A 19,445-nucleotide genomic window follows, 5' to 3' on the forward strand; every position below is an offset into this window, starting at 1 on the left:
ACCACTGCTGTAAGGCGGCAGTGTACTCTTGAGAACCTCTGGAATCCAGAGGCGCCTGTCAAATTTGGTGGAGTGAGAATGGGAGTGGTGAAGGACTTAGCGTGTCAATGTAGCAATGGGAATAATGCAGGAAATTGTGACACATTGTGAAGGGAGGGATATTTATATGTACTGCGGGAAATACTTTGGCAGAGAGAGCAACTTTAGTGTGAATAGACAGATATTTGAGGCGGTAGTAATGTCTGACTTGAGACAATATATTGGCTGGTAAGACATTGAAAGCGGGCTTAGGTGGGCAATGTTTCTTGAAGGAATGATGGTCCATGGTTGAGAATAATGACAGAGTGACAGCCAAAGGAGGGAACATGTTCGAGGGGACATCAACTGCAGAAATAGAGTGATCAGCTCTTATCAAGGAGTTAGGTAGATTTTTTGCGTCAATAGACCATTAGGAATACTGACAGTTTGGGGAAGATGTACATCCAGCAGTGTAAGACCACGGCTTATGATGATGATGTTGGTTTAATACTACATTTACACTTATGCAACACTACAGCGGGCTCACAGATGAGTGAGTGTGGCGTCATCATCGTGTAACCGGCACTGCAGCTCGGAGGACCCTCGGTCTATTTATTTGTGAGGCACAAATCCATGCTTGTTTGACATCTCGCCTAAGCTACGGTTATTGCTCGATTGAGCAGGGCGGGGAGGGGTGGGATCATGCTGGCTCGACCCTTACTCGACTACTATACTAACTGCCTCGGTTCCAAATGCCCACTGTTAGCTAAATTCCCACAATGCTGATCTCAGCAAGCCAAACCGCCTCGGGACGCTACTTAGAATGTGGTGGCGGTGTGGTGAAAACGATTTCCAATCAGAAACGCATCGAATCAACTGCTTTGTAACGTCGCGTTACGTTATTCTGGGGAAACGCGTGACCTCTTGTTCCAGCGCTTCACAAGCTTGAGAATCCACTCGTGTGCACTGATGGGAGCGGGGCAGTCAGCGGCTGCTTCTACACAACACGTGTTGCCTGTTAACTCCTGCAACGATGATACGGAGTCTCAAATGGATACGTTTTAGATCTGCCAATATTTGTCCAGTTATGCCTCTATCCAGCAGTGGATTGATCGTGGCTGATTGTGGTGATGAATGTTTGGCTTTTATAACATGGAATTAAGTGTATAATTTATACAATACAACTTTTATTTTGAGTGTGCAATTGCTACTTCATTAGTATGTTGTACATAACAGTGGAATATAGATAAAATATGTCTATATATGTATATATACAGGCTTCCTGCGCTTTGTGAGTTCGGTTGGTGCTATTTCACGTAAATGTAGCTAACCTATATGTAACCATAGTTCGCTGTGTGTGGTCGGACGCGAGACAACGTTGTGCGTACGGTATGCGTTACTCGGCAGACAGATGTCTCGTGCGGTTTCGCTTTGTCTTCAGAGTTGGGCGACTGGTCTCTGCTACGTATTTTCGCTTTGTGCGCTCTTTTCTTTCGAATGCATCTACCGAAAAAAGTGAGGGAAACCTGTATACACAAACGTGTATAGAGGAGAAGATGAGAGAAGATGAGACGGTCTTGAGCCTCAAGTTGGAACGTGTAGTGAGTCCAACTGAGTCGCAGACGTTATTCTTCAGAGGCAACAGATTTATTGTAACACGTATATACTAAGGGGTAACTGCCCCTTTACCAGATACAGCCTGGAGTGGTGACCACCCAGCTAACTACACTATACGGAGGAGTTACAGCTACGAAGGGTCGGACCCTCACTCGGGTCCCCAGCCATGTGTTGATGCCTCGTAGGACGTAGAGCTTCCAGCTTGTAGAACGAAGCGACCCCGGTCCCTCTCAGGGACCCACCTTATATCCTCCCGGGTCGGGGCCGGCTCTGCCCTCAGCCCCATCCGCCTTCTCGAGCGTTCTAGCTCCCTCTCGATCCCCCTTGAGTGCTCTCCCTGGACACGTGATCACCCCTTAGCCCCCCTACGTGGGGCCTTCTCTGTGGGCACGGGGTCAACCAGAGTGCCATGGCCCGGGGCAACCCTGTCCCTGGGCTGACACTCTGCTGCTCCCCTTTGTGGGAGCCCGCACTGCGCGCCGTGCGTGGTGCCCATGCTATCCCAGCGCTCACCAAGCCCCGCTAGGGCTGGTACTACACCCATCTACGGCGTGTACGCGATGACGGTGCATTGCACGCCGTGCTGTGCTAGAGCCGCCATCACACAGCAACCCACCCGGTGCTGTCCGCGACGTAAGAACAGAGCACGTCACGGCCCTCCTGGGCCGGCACCATACAGTGATATCCCCGATGTCACTACACATGTATAACGGATTTTCACTAGGCCAGGGGTGGCCGACCTGTAACAGACCAAGAGCCAAAAAGTACCCGTGAGTTCTGCAAAGAGCCAAGTGTATATAGGTAAAAGTGTGTATATATTGACAGTTTTTGGCATCGTACGGGAGACGTTCATTCTTTGCTACTACTGGGATAGTACGTTTGACGTGCCCCTTCGATAGAGCCACACGTGGTGGATTAAAGACCCTCGTGTGGCTCAGGAGACACCGGTTGGCCACCGCTGCTCTCGAGGTTTGTTGGTTATCCATTCTGAACCAATCGAAAACACTTTTTTAAATTGATTCACAGCTGTCCCATATGTGACAAAACAGTTTGTCATTCCTGCTAATTGCTTCTCGCGCAATTCAGTGCATGTGTTGTGGTCACTCTGTAAACACGCACACGCTACACAGTACCTACCAGAGCGGGGTCATTGATAACCCTGACCAAGACCCCGGCTGAGGGGTAGAGGTTGTGAAGTGAGTGTGTGTGTTGTGTGTGTTGTGTGTGTGTGTGGGATCCCCCGGAACCCTGGCCCTAGGCAGAAAGCGGGATCAAACAAACACAGATTGGTTGGGCTTCCTGTGACCAGAACCCCTCCTGAGGGGAGGGGGCTGTGGGGGATCTGTGATCCCTCGGAACCCCGCCCCTCGGTGGGGGAATCGTATAAAAGGCGGGCTCCTGAGAGCAGAGTTCAGTTCGCCTCAAGCCCAAGTCGAGGAGCCACCTGAAGAAGAGACCCTGGACCCCAAGCCCCGACGTCCTTATAAGGGCCGGGGCTCAGTGCGGTGCCAGTTGTCGGGAGGCTCGGACCCTGAGGTTCCCTCAGCCCGACGTCCTTCTCAGGGCCGGGTCTCGACGGGCCAGTGGTCAGAGACCCACCGGTGCCAGCGGTGGGTCAGCCTCCCCTAGGTCCAGCTAGCCGGAGGGCTATAGCAGTAGTCAGGCCAACGGCTAGGCTGTACCTCCACAGGTTGTGGGTAGAGGGGGCCATTACCCCTTCGTGTTACGGACCCAGTGAGTCGTTGTTAAAGACATAAATAAAAGTATTGCTTCCTACTACGACTCCGTCTCCATCTACGACTACTACACATGTATATGTGAACATAATCATCCGACTGAATTTATGAATCTGTGAATCGTTAAGGGCCCAATGTCAGGCGGGCACCACATTGTATATCTAAAGTGTGATCACCAACTGCTAGTCACTCAATCTGGCTGTACCCCCCTGCTCTGAAGTGGTGTCCTTTGTCTGAAATTGTATCATATTATATGCAGTGTTTCTTCTGTTATAAGGCACTGCTTAATGAATGGGGAGGTGAGATTGATTTTAAATGGAGCACAACTGGGGAGGGGTTCTCATTAGTACGCCCCGCAACTCGGGCACATACAGTGCGCTTTTCACTGCCGCACCCGCCCAGGATTTCTGCAGCCACTTTGGAGTGCGTTAAATTGTGCGTGTAGAAGCGTCCAAGGCGTCTGCTTTATTCGTGGCACCAGGCAGCCCTGGGCACTTAAGAGGGGGGAGGTGGGGGAACAAGACTGGATTGTGCTCAACACAGCACACTGCTGGGTCACGGCTTCGCTTAATCTCCAGCTAGGAAGTAAAAAACGACTACTTGCTCGAACGAATGTCGGGCGGTACTCTTGTCAGACACCTCGAGCTTGCAACTGGGGGGGGGGGTGGGAAATTCCACATTAACATGCCGGAGGCAGTCTCTCTGTCGGACAAGACAACCCCGCTATTCGTTTTCCACAAGGTAGTCCTCTGTTTTACAACCCCCGAAGGAGTGATGGGTTAAGTCAACCCCCAACCGGGTTAGTAAACTTGTACCCTTCTGATTGTGGATTGAGTAGTAGGTTAACCACAGGGCTGCACATAGTGATGTGCCTTGCAACAGTCAGTCCAGCAAATAGGTTACATATATCTTTACAGAGTTAGTTTTTTTGTGTATGTGTAACAGAGGGAAACATCTCAAAGTGTGACTGTCCCGTGATAGAGTCTAGAGAACTGTGATGCTCTCCGGACTAAAATAGTGAACACGACTACTTAATCTTAATTGATCAATCTTGTATCTGGAGTGTATTGCCAATCCTTTTTAGCAACTCGAGCAAGCACCAGGCCCATTCCTGCCAGGTGTACGTCTCTGGGGTGGCAGTATTTAAACCACACTCAAAAACTTTTGAATGACTAATCTTTCTGACCTGTCATCTTAAAATGCTCAACCAGATTTACAGCACTTGCACAGTTTTTGTAAACAGCGTTTACGTCCGTTATGACTAGTTGAATTCCGGCTACACGAATTATAGGCGTCAGTGGAATATTGCCAAATCCATTGATGTATGTGACTGGCTCCCACCATAGGAATGTGGAGTTTCCATCACCGTCACAGGGCCACTAGTAAAGATAATCACCACCCGACACTTAAGCTTGAGAACGGAGACATTTTGACTTTTACATGTCAAAGAGGAGTCGTGAGGACCCGGTTTGTGAAGCTTTCTGGGTTGCACATCATCAGCTCTCCTCCACCACCCTGGTGGATTAGGTTTTCGCACACACCATGCAGTCATTTACCATACTTCACCATGCTTGTCAGTGCGGGTTACTCAAGGAAGCGGAGAGGTGCGTTACAACAATTAATTTTGCTGCACTGCCCACCACGTAGCCTTGCAGCCTATAGCACCTGTTGTGCATAGTGGTCAGCCATCAAGCGCAATCCATGCTCAACCCCGCTTAGCTGGCGAAATCTGACGAGATTGGACACATTCCGGGCGAATTGATAACAGGCCTTCCTTTAATAGACCATCAAAAGTACACGCCCAATGGTGCCTTTGGGTGCGCTGCTGTGTGGCGCTGTCTCGCAACTCTGTGGGTCTGAGAGCCACCGCCTTCCGCAGTGGAGCTTGACATTAAGCACGCAAATGGGCAGCACTTTGATGCTTACGGTCGGTGGAAGTCTGCCCCTACAGCCTTCTGCACGACTGCGATGCAACCTCAAAGCCATGCGCCAGATGAGGGGTTGGGATCAGTTATCTCGATAGTCCAATTTAAGGAAAGATGGGTCCCTTGCCCCAACAAGCAAAGGGGCAGTGCTAATTTTTGTTGATGGCCAACGGTCACAATTTGACATTCCTATCATAGGGATCAGTTTTGTACATCTATCAACCACTGCTGACTTCACGCAATCATGTGATTCAGTGGAAGTTATTTTTTTATTAACTGTGGAGAACACATGGTTCACTCGACTCTTGTCCTATATTTGAACATGATGCAACCTTCCGATTGTGGGACAAGCACTCTCACAGCTCCACCAGCAGCCATGTCCATATGATTGGGAGTAACGATGAAGCTCATGCCACCGGGATAATTACATTTTCTCTCATTGTTAGTCGTGCGGCCTGCTGTAAATATTGCGCAATGCTGAACTGCTGCACTGCACATCTCACGTCATGCTCTTCGCTGCCCACAGCCGATCAACGCCGGTTTATACAGAAGGCAAAGATCACTTGTAGATAAATTGTGTTGGAACTCACTGTCACAGTATGCTCCGCCCGTGTAAACAGTTGATATTGGAGATTGATGTTTGCCACAGGAGACTATTGTGTGTAAATTGCTTTATAATGCGGTGAAAACTTGTTTGAACAATTTAGCCAGTCCAGTTCTGTCGGCAGTGGTCATCCTAAAGAGAGACTGGCCCCTGGCATGGGAATGTGCAATTTACACTGATATCCCAGTGTCACCAGTGGTGATGGAATTGACCCATTCCCCTGTTTTAAGAAGAGAGAGACTGATACAAGTTGTGATAAATTTTCAACAAATGACAAAAAAATATTAATCTGGAAGGGCCTTTTTATATATAATACTAGTGGGAAGTACCTGGCATTGCCCGGTTCTTAAAATATTTCAAAACTACTCTTAAAAATCTAACAGCAGTGGGTACTGACTGGTGGTGCCTGCTATGATTACAGCAGTGCATACCGACTGTGGTGGTGCCTGCTATGATTACAGCAGTGCGAACCGACTGAGGTGGTACCTGCTATCACTACAGTAGTACATGCTGACTTTATAGCAGTATTTATCGACTGTATAGCACAAAGTACTCACCTGACAGAGTGGCGTGGTGAGGCCCAGTCCCGCGCAGAGCCTCTGGCCTCGCCTAGATTGTCCAGCCGGCCGAGGTGGCACCTTAGGCTGGGGCTTGGCTGCTACCCCTGACCACCCCCCCAGCCACGATCTCCCCGGCCGCTCTCCAGTAATATCTACAGCCTATAGTGGTAGCATCTAGCGACTGTATAGTAGTGTAGTGGGTTCCAGGGAGATCGGAGACGTAGCGCTTGAGGCAACGTGTTTATTCAATATAGCTGCGGGATATACAGATCCCTAACACAGAGGGGTGGCGGCCCCTCTACCCGATACCAACAGAGGTATAGCTATGAGCTAGCGTGTCCTAATCACTGGGACTACTCTCACATTCCTCCGGCTAAAGGGGACCTAGGGGGAGGCTATCTGACCCGACCCAGCCAAGGTCCTCGGGTCCCGACCACTGGCCCACTCGGTCCCGGCACTTAGAAGGACGTCAGGTCCCGGGGGTTCCCAGGGTCGACCCCTGGCCCACTAAGGCCCCAGCCCTTAGAAGGACGGCGGGTCTGGGGGTACCCAGGGTCCTAGCCTAGCTGGTCTTCTTTCTTCAGCTTAACGAAGACTACCGGACTCCAGAGGTCCGGCTTTTATACCCGTGGCCGGGTCTCTCCGCCCCTGGCCACGCTTCCCTTCTGGAACTCTCTAGGGGGCTCAGGAATATCTCCCCCAACCCCTCTCTTGGGGTTGGGAGAGCCTAGCGTCCCAACGGCCCGGCTCATCCTGCCAATCCCGGGTTACCACCCTCTATGGACACATGTGTGCTACTACAGGTAAGTGTGCATAACAATGTTTTATACAATGCTTGACACCGACGCTACAGTAGTAATAACTGCACGCATCGGGGTGGGGGGGACATCACACATTGAAGAATTAACGTCAGCGTTTAGTGTATTTTTATAGCATTTTTAGCGCGAAAGAAAATGTCCCCCTTACTCCCACTGAAGGCGTGCGACTTGGTATGGGCCATCCCCCCCACCAAAGGCGGGTGAGTTGGTATGGCCATGCACGCACAATAAATAAATAAAAGGGAAGCGCACAAAAATCGCACTAAATTGCTAATTAAACAAATGAATGGTTGACGGATGTGAAAAAGGAATAGCGCTTGCTCACCGCGGGGCTTACGGCGTGGTACTTGGCTATTTTTTTTAACTTAAACCTCACCGTTGGAGAGGCAAATTGTTCGCAAATGCGCGAACACACACAAACCCACAAACAAACCCACAGACAATTTTCGACTTTTTTATATATATAGATAGATTAGTCCACTCACAGCCCTGAGCCAGCTTATGACAATTCCTTATTACTTTGGCAGGAACCAGTGATTCTTTGACCAACCACTGTCAACTTCTTACAAGAGTCGCAGAGTTTCTCTGCTTAACCGTGCATGGGCCAGTATTCGTCTCTTCACGGTTATGTTCCAGTGGTTGAAAGTCAACATTTCTGTGGTGGGGACCAGTCTAAAATTGTCCATGGAAATTTTTGGTTGATTCACACACCGACACCTATTTTATGGCTACTGTATATAAAAAAAGAAACATTAATTTTTTTTAATGAAGATTGGAGAGCCGTGCTTGTAGGTAATTGTTTCCAGGTTATCTTTTAATGAATTTTAGCCTCATATAAATAGTTCCCCCATCACGTCTTTCACGTAAATTAACTCATTGATTATTGGGAGTTATTGGAAAGCTGGTCAGGCTAATCGCTGTACACCACAATGCAGCCATTGTGTGAGAAAGTGGCAAAACTGCGCAGGAAAAAATGTACTAATTACTTAGTGAAATGAAAATAATGTATATAAAACTATAAATGCTACATTTCTTGGCTGCAGCTCCTTTGGAGGAATTAGATAAATGAAACATTTTATCTGATTCATTTTTGCATCATCGAGGTGTACAGAGCCAGTTGTGGATATTCCACATTCCCTCGGCAGTGGGTGGTTCCTCTCGAACAACCGCTCTTGATTATGTGCAAAGTAAAGTCGGAGCGTCTCCCGGCTCAGTCTTGCACTGGGCCGCTCATATTCATTGACGGCCCTAGCAAGTGCCATAAATTCCAAATTACTGTAGCAGGAGCCATTCCCTCCATATTACCACCACACCATTGACTTCCCACAAAGCGCTTCACATTTCATCATCTTCACAACCCGGGGATGATATTTTCCGAGTCAACCCCCCCCTTCTCCTACCCCTACCACCCCCTTCTACCCCTACCCCCCCACCAATTGAGACAAGAACCCGGGACCCTCCAACCTACCAGTTTGAGCACTCCAACCACAGCGTGCCACTTTGCTTCGCCAACAAAACGCATGTGCCTCGAGATCTCTCGAGCAGACGAAATCCTGAGTCAGTCCCCTGACGATCGGGATGCACTTTTCGTGGCAAAAGAGAGAGAAGAGAGCGTGGACGCCGGCCAACGGCAGTCATGCGCCTCCGCTTACTGATTCGGCGCGGGTCGGTATTTGCGTCTCTTGTGGACACTCGTGTAGTTGTTTGGAGAAAACAGGCGCGCGCTTCACCCACCGCCAACCCCGATGGGAGTGGGGTTGGCGTAGGGCTGCGTTGATCCGCCTCCACTGCGGCATCTCTTAATACGGCGGCCAGGAGAGCGCAGCGGGCACTCGACGAGGAGCCCCGCTCAGTTTATCGTTTCACCACGAGCCCGGGGTTCGGGTGGGGGGTGACAGTGTTCACTCAACGGCAGCTGTTTTGGCGTAGGGTAAGCAAAACGTGGGAGGCGTGGTATAGAATAGCGATGGAATAGTCATAGAATGTGGGTCAAGAAACTGTGTAAATATTTTCACGACGGGAGAAGGTTTTGCTTGTTGGGCTATGTGTGCAGGATAGAAGAGGAGGGCAAGTTACTGAGACGGGCATTGAAGGGACACCAAGAAGTCGGCGACCAAGGGGAAGACCTAAAGCCACATAGCGGCGGTAGTGGTGGTGAGACCGGAAGAGCGGCCCTTGGAGATTCGGTGTCGACATTGGAACAGCTAAAGGATCTAGACCAGGGGTCAGCAACCTGCAGCTACGGAGCCCCATGCGGCTCTTTAAGGACTGCTTCGTGGCGTTATTTATTTATTATGATCACCGTCTCATTCACGTGCGCTGCGGCTTTTAAAATGTTGGGTTTTTTTACCGAATTTGAGAGAAATGGCTGCTCTTGTTTTGGTTGCCGACCCCATGATCTTAGCAGAAGGAAGGAAACGTTCGTGAGGTGTGGTGGGATGAACGTCATTGATCCCTGATTAACCTCTTCCCTTAGTTTAATTTTGTTACTTGTTTAAGTCCTCAATTCAATACAATTCTTGTATATTTTTTGTTTATAGTATATTAAGTTATCTTACTCGTGCTCTGTAATTAAATTAATTCACTTGGAGCTGTCCAATGCTGAGTCCGAGCTCTCACACATCCGCGGGAAGTTGACAGCACTGTTTTTATGGAGAGACTCATCCTTTCCATGGCAAGGTGGATCTTCAACCACCTGATAAGTGCTGCTCATAGGGGATGAACAACCAATAATGCTCGTTTATTCAAGGAGACTTTTAGAAGTATCTGTCTGGAAGTGTCTCTCGTGGAATGAGTGGAAAAGGAGGAGGAATAGTGGCGGGAAGGATGATACCACACGAGTAGGAATCACAGTATATTCTCTCGTTGTTCGCGAGGGATACATTCCAGACAGGCTCATGAATAGCAAATGTCGGGGATAACGATATTTTCATGAATTACCTAAAATAATGACGTAATTAAGCTGTCTTATCTCATCATTCTGTCTCATCACATTCTCTCTCATCACATTTTCATCACTTTATCTCATCACTTTATCTCATCACTTTCTCTCTCTCACGATGCAGTCATGTAGTTCCAAATGCGATTCACAGATAGCCAATATCGCGAATAGCCAAGTTCGTGAATAATGAGGAAATGCTGTATATTCACACGAGTGGAAATAGCGTGAATTTTACAAACCCAATTATTGTCGACCTGCATTACTCACGCCAACGTGGACAATTAAAGTAATTCGGGAAAAAGAAGAATCGCGACGTGATTTATCGTGAAAGGATTGTGTAACGCAGCTCTGCAGTTCGTTTTTGTTTCGATGACCTCCATTTCATCTGCTGTTGTGTTCGTTCGTTCGTTTCTCAGTCCGCTTGTCATGGTGAGGGTCGCGGCAGCAGCGTGTTGAGTAGGGCGGTCCAGATCTCCTTTTCCCTGGCGTCCCAAGGCCAGCTGAGCGACATAGTCTCGCCAGCATGTTCCTGGGCCGGCCCCCGGGGTCTTCGCCCAGTGTTGTGTTTTTGTGCAGCCAGGAAAGCATCGTTGCTGCGTTGGCCATCGGAGCCTTCGTATGTGGCCGGTGTGCTTAAGTTACAACGCGAGTGGCAGCAGCGGGAAGGGTAGAGTATGACCTGCGAAAAATGCCGTAATCGTCATACAGAGCCAGCCGTGTATAGCCTGAGTCCTAACCGTTAAGCTCTAACCCAAAATCAAAGGCTAGTTCTCAGGTCTTAATACGTATGTATATTGAACTTCTTACGCACTGTTCTTAAGAAATTAGTTTTCAATACAGATTTAAAAGTGTGCAGCTCCAGTGGGTTTCTAATATCAGAAGGAAGAGCATTGCCGACGGCCGCAGAAGCGCTTCAGTGACCTTGTAAATACATCCTGAGCTCGAACTTGAGCCTCGTCCCTATTGGGAGATTTGCATTACCTTGTGACTATCTCTGTTCACGCTTTTGTACCCTTCGTTTTCCTGTTTTGCCACCGCCTATTTCTTCATCGAGCAGCGTTTGCTCGCATTGATTTTTCTCCCATTGAGAGTCCGGCTGGCGCTCGTGGTTTAATAGGGTACTAATGTGTGTCATGCATGACAATGTGTTTTTGTTTACATTACCAGGTATATCCTTAAGTTGTAAGGGCTCCTGCTCGAGGGGGTCCCAGACAATGAATGCCTCGGAGACAAGATATCTGCCTATACCTGTGGCCGGCAATAATGCCACATGCCCTTATTGCAGCACTGTGGAGGACATCAGGGTTGGTGGATCGCACAAATGTCATGAAATTCCCTTCCCTTGGGCACCGAGGTGCCATACCCTGGTGGTACAGCATATGTGGACCCCCCCCACCTGTTCCATCAGTATGGGAAAGAGTATTGCCCCCCTTGCACAAATAGTTTTTTTCTAGGAGTTCCAGTTTCCTCCCATTTTTATAAACGCTCATGAATTGGCCAATAACACCTTAACATATAGAAGATTACAGAACTTGGGGGTGGCATGGGTCAGTGGAATTTCCACCATTGGCTGAGGATCACCAGTCGAGGCGAGCACCACGCCGTGGTCTTGATCATTTGAGAAGTGAGATCAAGTCGAGTGTAGGGCAGGGAAACCTTCAGAGCGGCTGCCTTACAAGCAACACATTATCGGCTTGTATCTCGCAGCGGATCCGCTTTCAGCAACCATAACCAAATGTGTATTTGCAGCATGGCTCCGTTTGCCTGCAGGTGGGTTTTGTGCAGATAGACGAGTGGACCCTTGCTCTTTGCTTTTCATACGTTTCCCTGCAACTTGCTCACATCGGAATCCTGTGTGAGAGTCACAGGTGTTGGGAGTTTCAGATTATTGGCTTGCTGGCTACGTCCGGCCAATCACAGGTTCTGGGCATAAATGTCGTAAGTGTATTGGCAACGTTGTGAGCATTACCACATTTCTGTTTATAGCGACAGGTTGCCCCTTGGGTGATATCACATATAACCCTTCACAAGAGTTGCCACTGGTGTTGAAGCATGTGCGTCTGTAGTACTGATCACTTTCTTCCTTTGACATTTAGCGTAAGGCGATCTAAGTAGGTTTTAATTTAGTTACGCACGCACAGCAATAGCGCAACGAGTGTGGCGTCTTAAGACTTGGTGAGGCTTTCATGGATCATTAAACGCGATTAGGATTCATAATCTTTATCAAAAGCCACCCTCAACCCCTGCTGGATGAAGGCTTCCCCGAGCCAAAGCCATCTCTCACGATCCTGCTACTCAACAATCCATTGGGTTCCTCCACACGAGCTCCCGTCTTCAGCAGCATTACACCTCTTGGGCATGTGCCATCTTTCGGCTGCCACTCCGTCGTTAGTCTTAAGCACCGGCCATCATCATTTGACATGACTTGAGGCCTGCCCAAGCCCACTTACTTGACCGTAAATATGGTGTCTCCGATTGTTTTTGTGTTTGCTATTCCGCGCGTTCCCTGTTTGTCTTAAGTACAATTGCAAGCATGTACCTCCTGTGCTTATTTGTGCACTTTTCAGCTTTTGTTCCATTCTCTTGTTGGTGTGTCCATGTTTCTGATCCGTATGTCATAGTCAGGTAATACACACACAGTTAATGTCAGTATATCCAAGCATAGAATTGATCATTTTGTAGGTAATCCACATCTATTAAAGGCACCCAGACTTTGGTCATTAGGTCTTCACGGCCACCAACCATTGAGCAACCTGTCCTGCTCAAGCCCACGTTTCTTCAAGTATATCAGAGCGGTCCTTAGAAGGTTACTGTCTTTCTCATGTCATTCTCTCTTTGTGTTCTCACCATTCCCCCCTTTGCCCTCACCAAAAAAAGACAGATCCCCGGTATAGCCTTAACAGATTGATGGGGGAAGTGCTGTAAGCGACCACCTATGAAGCCCGGCACGGCACACGAGGGGGTGGTGGGCCAGCAACACGCCCGACTTCCTTTGTCTTCCCAGTTGTGATGTTTACTACACACCGCACCAGGTACTCATTTGAGGATGAGTCGACCTAGGGGAGGCACAGGACCGATTCAGATATTCGTGACTGCTGTTATTCGTGAGTGGGAATCAAACTCGGGTTGCCGGGTTCGTAGCGCAGCGCGCTAACGGTTGCACCACCGCTCCCCACTATGCACACATACACACGCAGGCGGAGGGAGGTGGCGCAGTAGACAGAATGGCGGCTGCGGGTGTGCCGCGGTATGAGGAGGCGGTGGTGATCCTTGACGCAGGCGCGCAGTACGGCAAGGTGATCGACAGGCGTGTGCGTGAGCTGCTCGTGCAGTCCGAGATCCGGCCGCTGGACACGCCGGCCTTCGTGCTCAAGGAGCAGGGCTTCAGGTGCTCGCTGGCAACACGCACATGCACTCGCGCTGCTAGACCCACACTCGCATAAACACATACATTCTTTCGCACCGTACGTGTCCAACCGTGCTAATCGGAGGTGCACTTACATAGACATACAAAGATCAAGATCCCCCATATATATATTCTTGGTTCTTTCGGTAAAGTCACGTAGAAGGGAAACAATAAAATAATAAAAATGTAAAACAATAATTTTGTTTTATATTTTTATTATTTATTATTTTATTGTTTCCCTTCTACGTGACTTTACCGAAAGAACCAAGAATATGAATCCCTGCAGTCACGAAAGCTTTAAATCAAAATCCCCCATATAGCCTGAACAAAGGCACACGAGGGGGTGGGTGGCCAGGTAAGGCCCACTGAGCTATATAGCTCTTTTTCAGAAGTGACCTGGCCACAAATGAAAGCTCAACATATTGGCTTATCATGTGGAAATGTATAGTAGCCAAATACTCTTAACGCGCATTGATTCTAAATGTGGAGGGCAAACCGGAGGACCCGGAGAGTAATCCACGCGGCCACAGAGACACGCAAACTCGAAATATACAGCAGGCGTCAGAGATGGGTTCGAACCCACGACCTCCTGCATACCATGCGAGGTAGTTAACATCTCGCCACCGTGGCGACCACCTAAAGGGGGGGGAGGGGTGATACCCCAAGTGCCTGCCGAACTTACGAATTGAACGCTGGCATCTCTGTACGTTGTTTGTGATGCAGGGCGATCATCATCTCCGGGGGGCCCAACTCTGTGTACGCGGAGGACGCGCCACGGTTTGACCCTGCCATCTTTACGCTTGGTGTCCCCGTGCTCGGCATCTGCTACGGCATGCAGGTGCGTTGTCGGCTGTATTTTACCGTTCGGGAAACTGTTGTTGTACCTTTTTGACTCGCCACCCAACTTGGACATCTGTTTCAGATGCTATAAACTATAAAAAAACAAAATTAGGAGCCATTTTTTTATTTTTACCAGGTAAGGTCCACTGAGCTTTATTCAGTAGGCGTTGGGTCGGGATCGAACCCCTGACCTCCTGCATACCAGGCGAGGTAGTTAACATCTCGCCACCATGGCACCCTGTTCAGATGCTGAACAAGGTGTTTGGTGGCACGGTGCACCGGACCCCGACGCGGGAGGACGGGCAGTTCGCCATCAGCATCGACAACAGCTGCTCCATCTTCCGGTAACGTGGCCCCCACGGGCACACGCGCCGCCCACACACAGCGGCTTCTGGAAAATCCGTGGCCGTGCTTACTGGAAAGCGCAACCTGAATATGCAATCTGGCACCGTTTTATTTGTTACCGACGTCGGTGCACGCCATTGCGGTCGGTCGCGTAACCGAGACTTGATATTCTGAAACTATTAAGCCAGTAAATCTTCTATCCTTATGTAGAAGGATCATCGTCCGTACCATTTGCATACTAGTAATTTCTTGGTTGTTACCCAGTGTTAGTTGAGGGGAGTGGTGGCGCAGTGCCGTTGTCACTGGATAGCGAAATTTGGCGGTGCGTGTGAAAATGACGTTACCGCGGATTAAAAAAAAAAACCTTATTATAAAGACGTCAGACAGCACGGGACGTTCACACGAAAGCAGATTGCATCCGCCTCAAAGAGGAGCTCGATGACGGCCTTCTGCCGCCCACTTCAGGCTGACGGGGCTGCTGTGTGCGCGCGTTCCGTGCTGTTTGTCCTCGTGTAGGGGCCTGCAGAAGGAGGAGGAAGTGCTCCTCACGCATGGGGACAGCGTGGACAAGGTGGCCGAAGGCTTCAAGGTCGTGGCACAGTCCGGGAACCTCGTGGCCGGTGAGAATCCGTGACGCCGTCGCCCTCCTCCGCGTTTTTGACCGCGCACTTCGCCGACTGTGCGCTCAAGGTCAAAGGCTAGCCAAAGGAAGTGTGTGTGTGTGCATGACGCCACGTAGTGGGGCCTATTGCGTAACAATTGAAAATTCATATCTTTATCTTGTGTTTGTTTAGTCGGAGAAATAATCAACCAGACTTCCTTTTGTCTCATTACCATCAGCCTTGATCTATTCACTGGTGGCTGAAGACCTCCCCACGCTGTTACCTTTCCTCATGGCCTCGCGATGCAACAATACAAGTGCTTGCCATAAATGAACCTCCCTGAGCTCCTCAAGGGGCATAAATCATCACGCGAACCCCGGTCATTCTCGCAGCGGATTTTGGTTAACCATCGAACAAAGACGGCCACCGCATCGCTTGCTTTCAGATGTGCTTCTGCGGCTGTCTGGAATGCTCTTCCCTCTGATATTAGGAAGCTACTGGAGCTATGCACTTTTAAACCTAAAATGAAAACTAATTCCTTTTAAAACTGCTTTTTGCATTAAGTTTGTTGCCCTTCAATTAGCATGGTTGGCTTTGTACGATGCGAAAGAAATTTTACATACATACAAAGCTATGGCACTCCTACTGACTGGTCTCATCACTCCATCTGTATGGTAGACGTACTCTCGAGGGTGTTTCCTCATTTGAATGCCAGTCCGTCATTTATCTCAACCACCCGCCTTCATGTTTGCCAGTGATGTGTCCTTCCCGAACCCACTTTTCTTCGTCGACATGACTCTTAATTTGCATATATTCTCTGATCCATGTGTTAGTCATAAACTCTGACCCCGTTGTTTTGTTGTCGGCGGCTACAATTCACCTAAATCGGCGTGTGGTTCTAAAGCCACTAACTACTCGCCTATCGTGCACAGTGACGAAGGCTGTATTGCTACTGTGAACCATACATTTACAAGACTATTATTGGAATAAGCAGCACTCGGTCATAAAAATAAATGTGCGGGCAGGCTATTGTAACTCACCGTTAGGAAAGCACGGATGCCAACACATTCTATTGATGTACAATTTATTGTTTTAAATACCTGTGCCGACAATGTTCTTCAACAGAGTCGTTATTTAACAGCGTGCGCTGCTAATTTAATACTGTGTCGGCACAAGCATTTTACAGTGTATTTCACACGCAGATAGTTGCGACAGTTTTGACAACCTACATCCCAGGAAATGCAGCCACTGGCCATCAAGCCACGAGGTCACGTGGCCTACAGCTGCCATCGCCAAGCGCATTCGTAAGAATTTGCGGAATGAGTAAATGCCATTTAGCGTCCATGACTCTCCCCTTTTTATATAACCACCCCTGGTCCACTCCCATTCGCATGCAGAGTTGCCCCCGACTTGGGTGCTGGTGTCCTGCGTTTACGCTCCGCTTCCCCCCCCCCCTCCGCCAGGAATCGCCAACGAGGGCAAGAAGCTGTACGGCGTGCAGTTCCACCCGGAGGTGGACCTGACGCCGAAAGGCAAGAAAATGCTGCGCAGCTTCCTCTACGAGGTGGCGGGCTGCAGCGGCCTCTACACTGTGCAGAGCCGGCAGGCCGAGTGCATCCACACCATCCAGCAGCGAGTAGGCAGCTCCAAGGTGCTGGTGAGTGACTCACGTGCACAGAGGTGTGTGTGTGTGGGGGAGGAGGTCAGAGGGAGCAGTCTCGGGCCTGGTTCTGGTGAGAGTGCCGCTGCGCTGATGGTGACCTGGCCCCTTGATGGATGCGTGGCTTCTGAGGTTCCGTGATGTGAGGCGACCGTTCGGGGTGGCTCGTAGAGGGACGCGTGCGAGCACCGAGAGAGCATCGCCCCTCCCCCCCCCCCCCCTCCCAAATTAAACTGGCTTATTTTTAAAGGTAAATTTGATCACAATTGTAGATATTATGCAATGAGAAATGAATTGCTAGCAGTCCACCACTTTGTGTGGGAGAATGGTCCTGGAAGATAGAGTCACGGAACTACTGAATTCACTTTTTGTCCAGACTAGGAGCATACAATTCATAACCCTTACATGCAAAGATTGTTCGGCGCATGGCAATGAAGCCAAATGTTTAGAACTCGCAGACCTGGAATTGGCTGAATTAAGTGAAAAACCTGTATTTTTCAGCCACCCCTGTGAGTAGGCATTCATAGGCGGTCACCCCCCAACCCCCACCCATCCTACCATTCATACAACCATCACTGCCACGAATACCATCACCCCCTGCACCTCTACTACAAGCACTACCACCTCTACCACCACCAGCGGTACCACTAACATCAACACCACTCCACAGCGCCATTATCATCAACACAGCTACCGCCCATGCCTGCAACCACAACCTCTACCACCTACACCGTGGCCATGACTGCCACCGCCACTGCTGCCACCGCCACGAGCACCGACACGGTTCTATCACCACGACCGCCGCCGCCGCCACTTTAAGGCCGCACCGGGTGTTTGTGTGGGGGGGCCTTGCAGGTGCTACTGAGCGGCGGCGTGGACTCGACGGTGTGTGCGGCTCTGTTGAGCCGCGCGCTGCCCGAGGAGCAGCTCATCGCCGTGCACATCGACAACGGCTTCATGCGGCGGCGCGAGAGCAGCGCCGTGGAGGAGGCACTCAAGAAGCTCGGCCTTAAGGTTACAGGTCAGTGGGGTGGGCGGGCAGGCGGGCAGGCGGGCGGGCAGGCGGGCAGGCGGGTGGGCAGGCGGGTGGGCGGGCAGGTGGGCAGGCGGGTGGGTGGGCAGGCGGGTGGGCGGGCAGGCGGGCGGGCAGGCGGGTGGGCGGGCAGGCGGGTGGGCAGGCAGGCGGGCGGGCAGGCGGGCGGGCAGGCGGGTGGGCAGGCAGGCGGGTGGGCAGGCTTGTGGGCAGGTGGGTGGGCGGGCAGGCAGGTGGGCAGGCAGTCCAGCTGGCGGGCAAGCAGGGTTGCTGCTATGTAATTTTTCATCATACGATGCGACGCAATGTCAAAGTTTGCGACATGAAGATTATCGCGACGTCAGCTTCCCTTAAATTTGTAATTGTACTCTGAAATTGTATTGTACTGTTTTTCTCCGCTATACACACACAGCATGAGTGGAGATTAATTGAAGGGTAATCGACTGAAATTCACTCCTCTGTTCCCCGTGCCTCCGATTAGCACGGTTGGCTACGTACGGTACGAAAGAAGTTCAGCATACATACACGCAGTGTAATGAATTATCCACCGGGGACCTGCACATGGCGTCCATCCCTTGTTGGACCTTCTCCGTGATCAACATCAACTTTGGGGGAAACAAAGGCAGCTGGTGGGCGTGCGTGGTGCTGACCCCTCGTGTGCTACGCCGGCGTTAACGGGCGCTTGCTGGCACCGATGGCGCCGCCGGCTCCGTGTACCCAGGCTGACGGGTGGTGTGCTGTGTCATTGCGCCGTGGCGTCCGTTGCAGTGGTGCGCGCCATGCACACGTTTTACAACGGCACTACAACGTTGCCCATCTCGGAGGAGGACCGCACGTCCCGCAAGCGCATCAGCAAGACGCTCAACACCACGAGCTGCCCGGAGGAGAAGCGCAAGATCATTGGCGACACCTTCGTCAAGGTCCGACGGCAGAGCGCTCGCAGCCTTGCCGAACGATAAAGTGGGGGGCGGGGGGCGAGTGGGGGGGGGACCCTCCGGCAGGGTGTTTTCAAATCCTTGAGATTGAGTATCTTTGTCGCTGTAGCTGCCTTTGTGGATGAGTACGTCTGTGGATGTGTGTCTCTACGACTAGGTGGCTGAGAGTCCGCGTGTGGATGAGTGCCTGTGTTAATGAGTTTGTGTGTGGATGTATATGTGTGTATGCATGTTGAACTTTTTTTCGCACCGTACATAGCCAACTGTGCTAATCGGAGGTGCAAATCGGAATATATGTGTGTGTGTGAGTATGAGGAGCGGTAGTGTAGCGTTTAGCAAGCCATGCCCTGAACCCGGAGTCCCGAGTTCGATTTCCTGTCACGGCCAACACCAGTGACGATTATC

General features: G+C 50.3%; 1 protein-coding gene across 5 annotated transcripts in view; it reads left to right on the top strand.

Annotated features, from left to right (window-relative positions):
* GMPS (guanine monophosphate synthase) overlaps positions 1 to 19,445 on the top strand; it is a 39,170-nt gene that overhangs the window by 6,077 nt on the left and 13,648 nt on the right. For 3 of the 5 annotated variants that reach the window (XM_032962389.2, XM_032962391.2, XM_076070329.1), the window contains exons 2-8: positions 13,417 to 13,607; positions 14,349 to 14,463; positions 14,712 to 14,809; positions 15,327 to 15,430; positions 16,876 to 17,069; positions 17,928 to 18,093; positions 18,874 to 19,025. In XM_032962389.2, coding sequence (XP_032818280.1) covers positions 13,417 to 13,607; positions 14,349 to 14,463; positions 14,712 to 14,809; positions 15,327 to 15,430; positions 16,876 to 17,069; positions 17,928 to 18,093; positions 18,874 to 19,025 — 1,020 coding nt within the window. Of the gene's footprint in view, positions 1 to 11,418; positions 11,524 to 13,096; positions 13,252 to 13,416; positions 13,608 to 14,348; positions 14,464 to 14,711; positions 14,810 to 15,326; positions 15,431 to 16,875; positions 17,070 to 17,927; positions 18,094 to 18,873; positions 19,026 to 19,445 lie in introns of those variants that run through there. The other 2 variants (XM_076070330.1, XM_032962387.2) reach the window with 2 other exon arrangements.

This window comes from Petromyzon marinus, chromosome 28 (assembly GCF_048934315.1).
Source record: "Petromyzon marinus isolate PM22_M1 ecotype Great Lakes invasive population chromosome 28, UKy_Petmar_22M1.pri1.0, whole genome shotgun sequence".
Taxonomy (NCBI): Eukaryota; Metazoa; Chordata; class Hyperoartia; order Petromyzontiformes; family Petromyzontidae; genus Petromyzon; species Petromyzon marinus.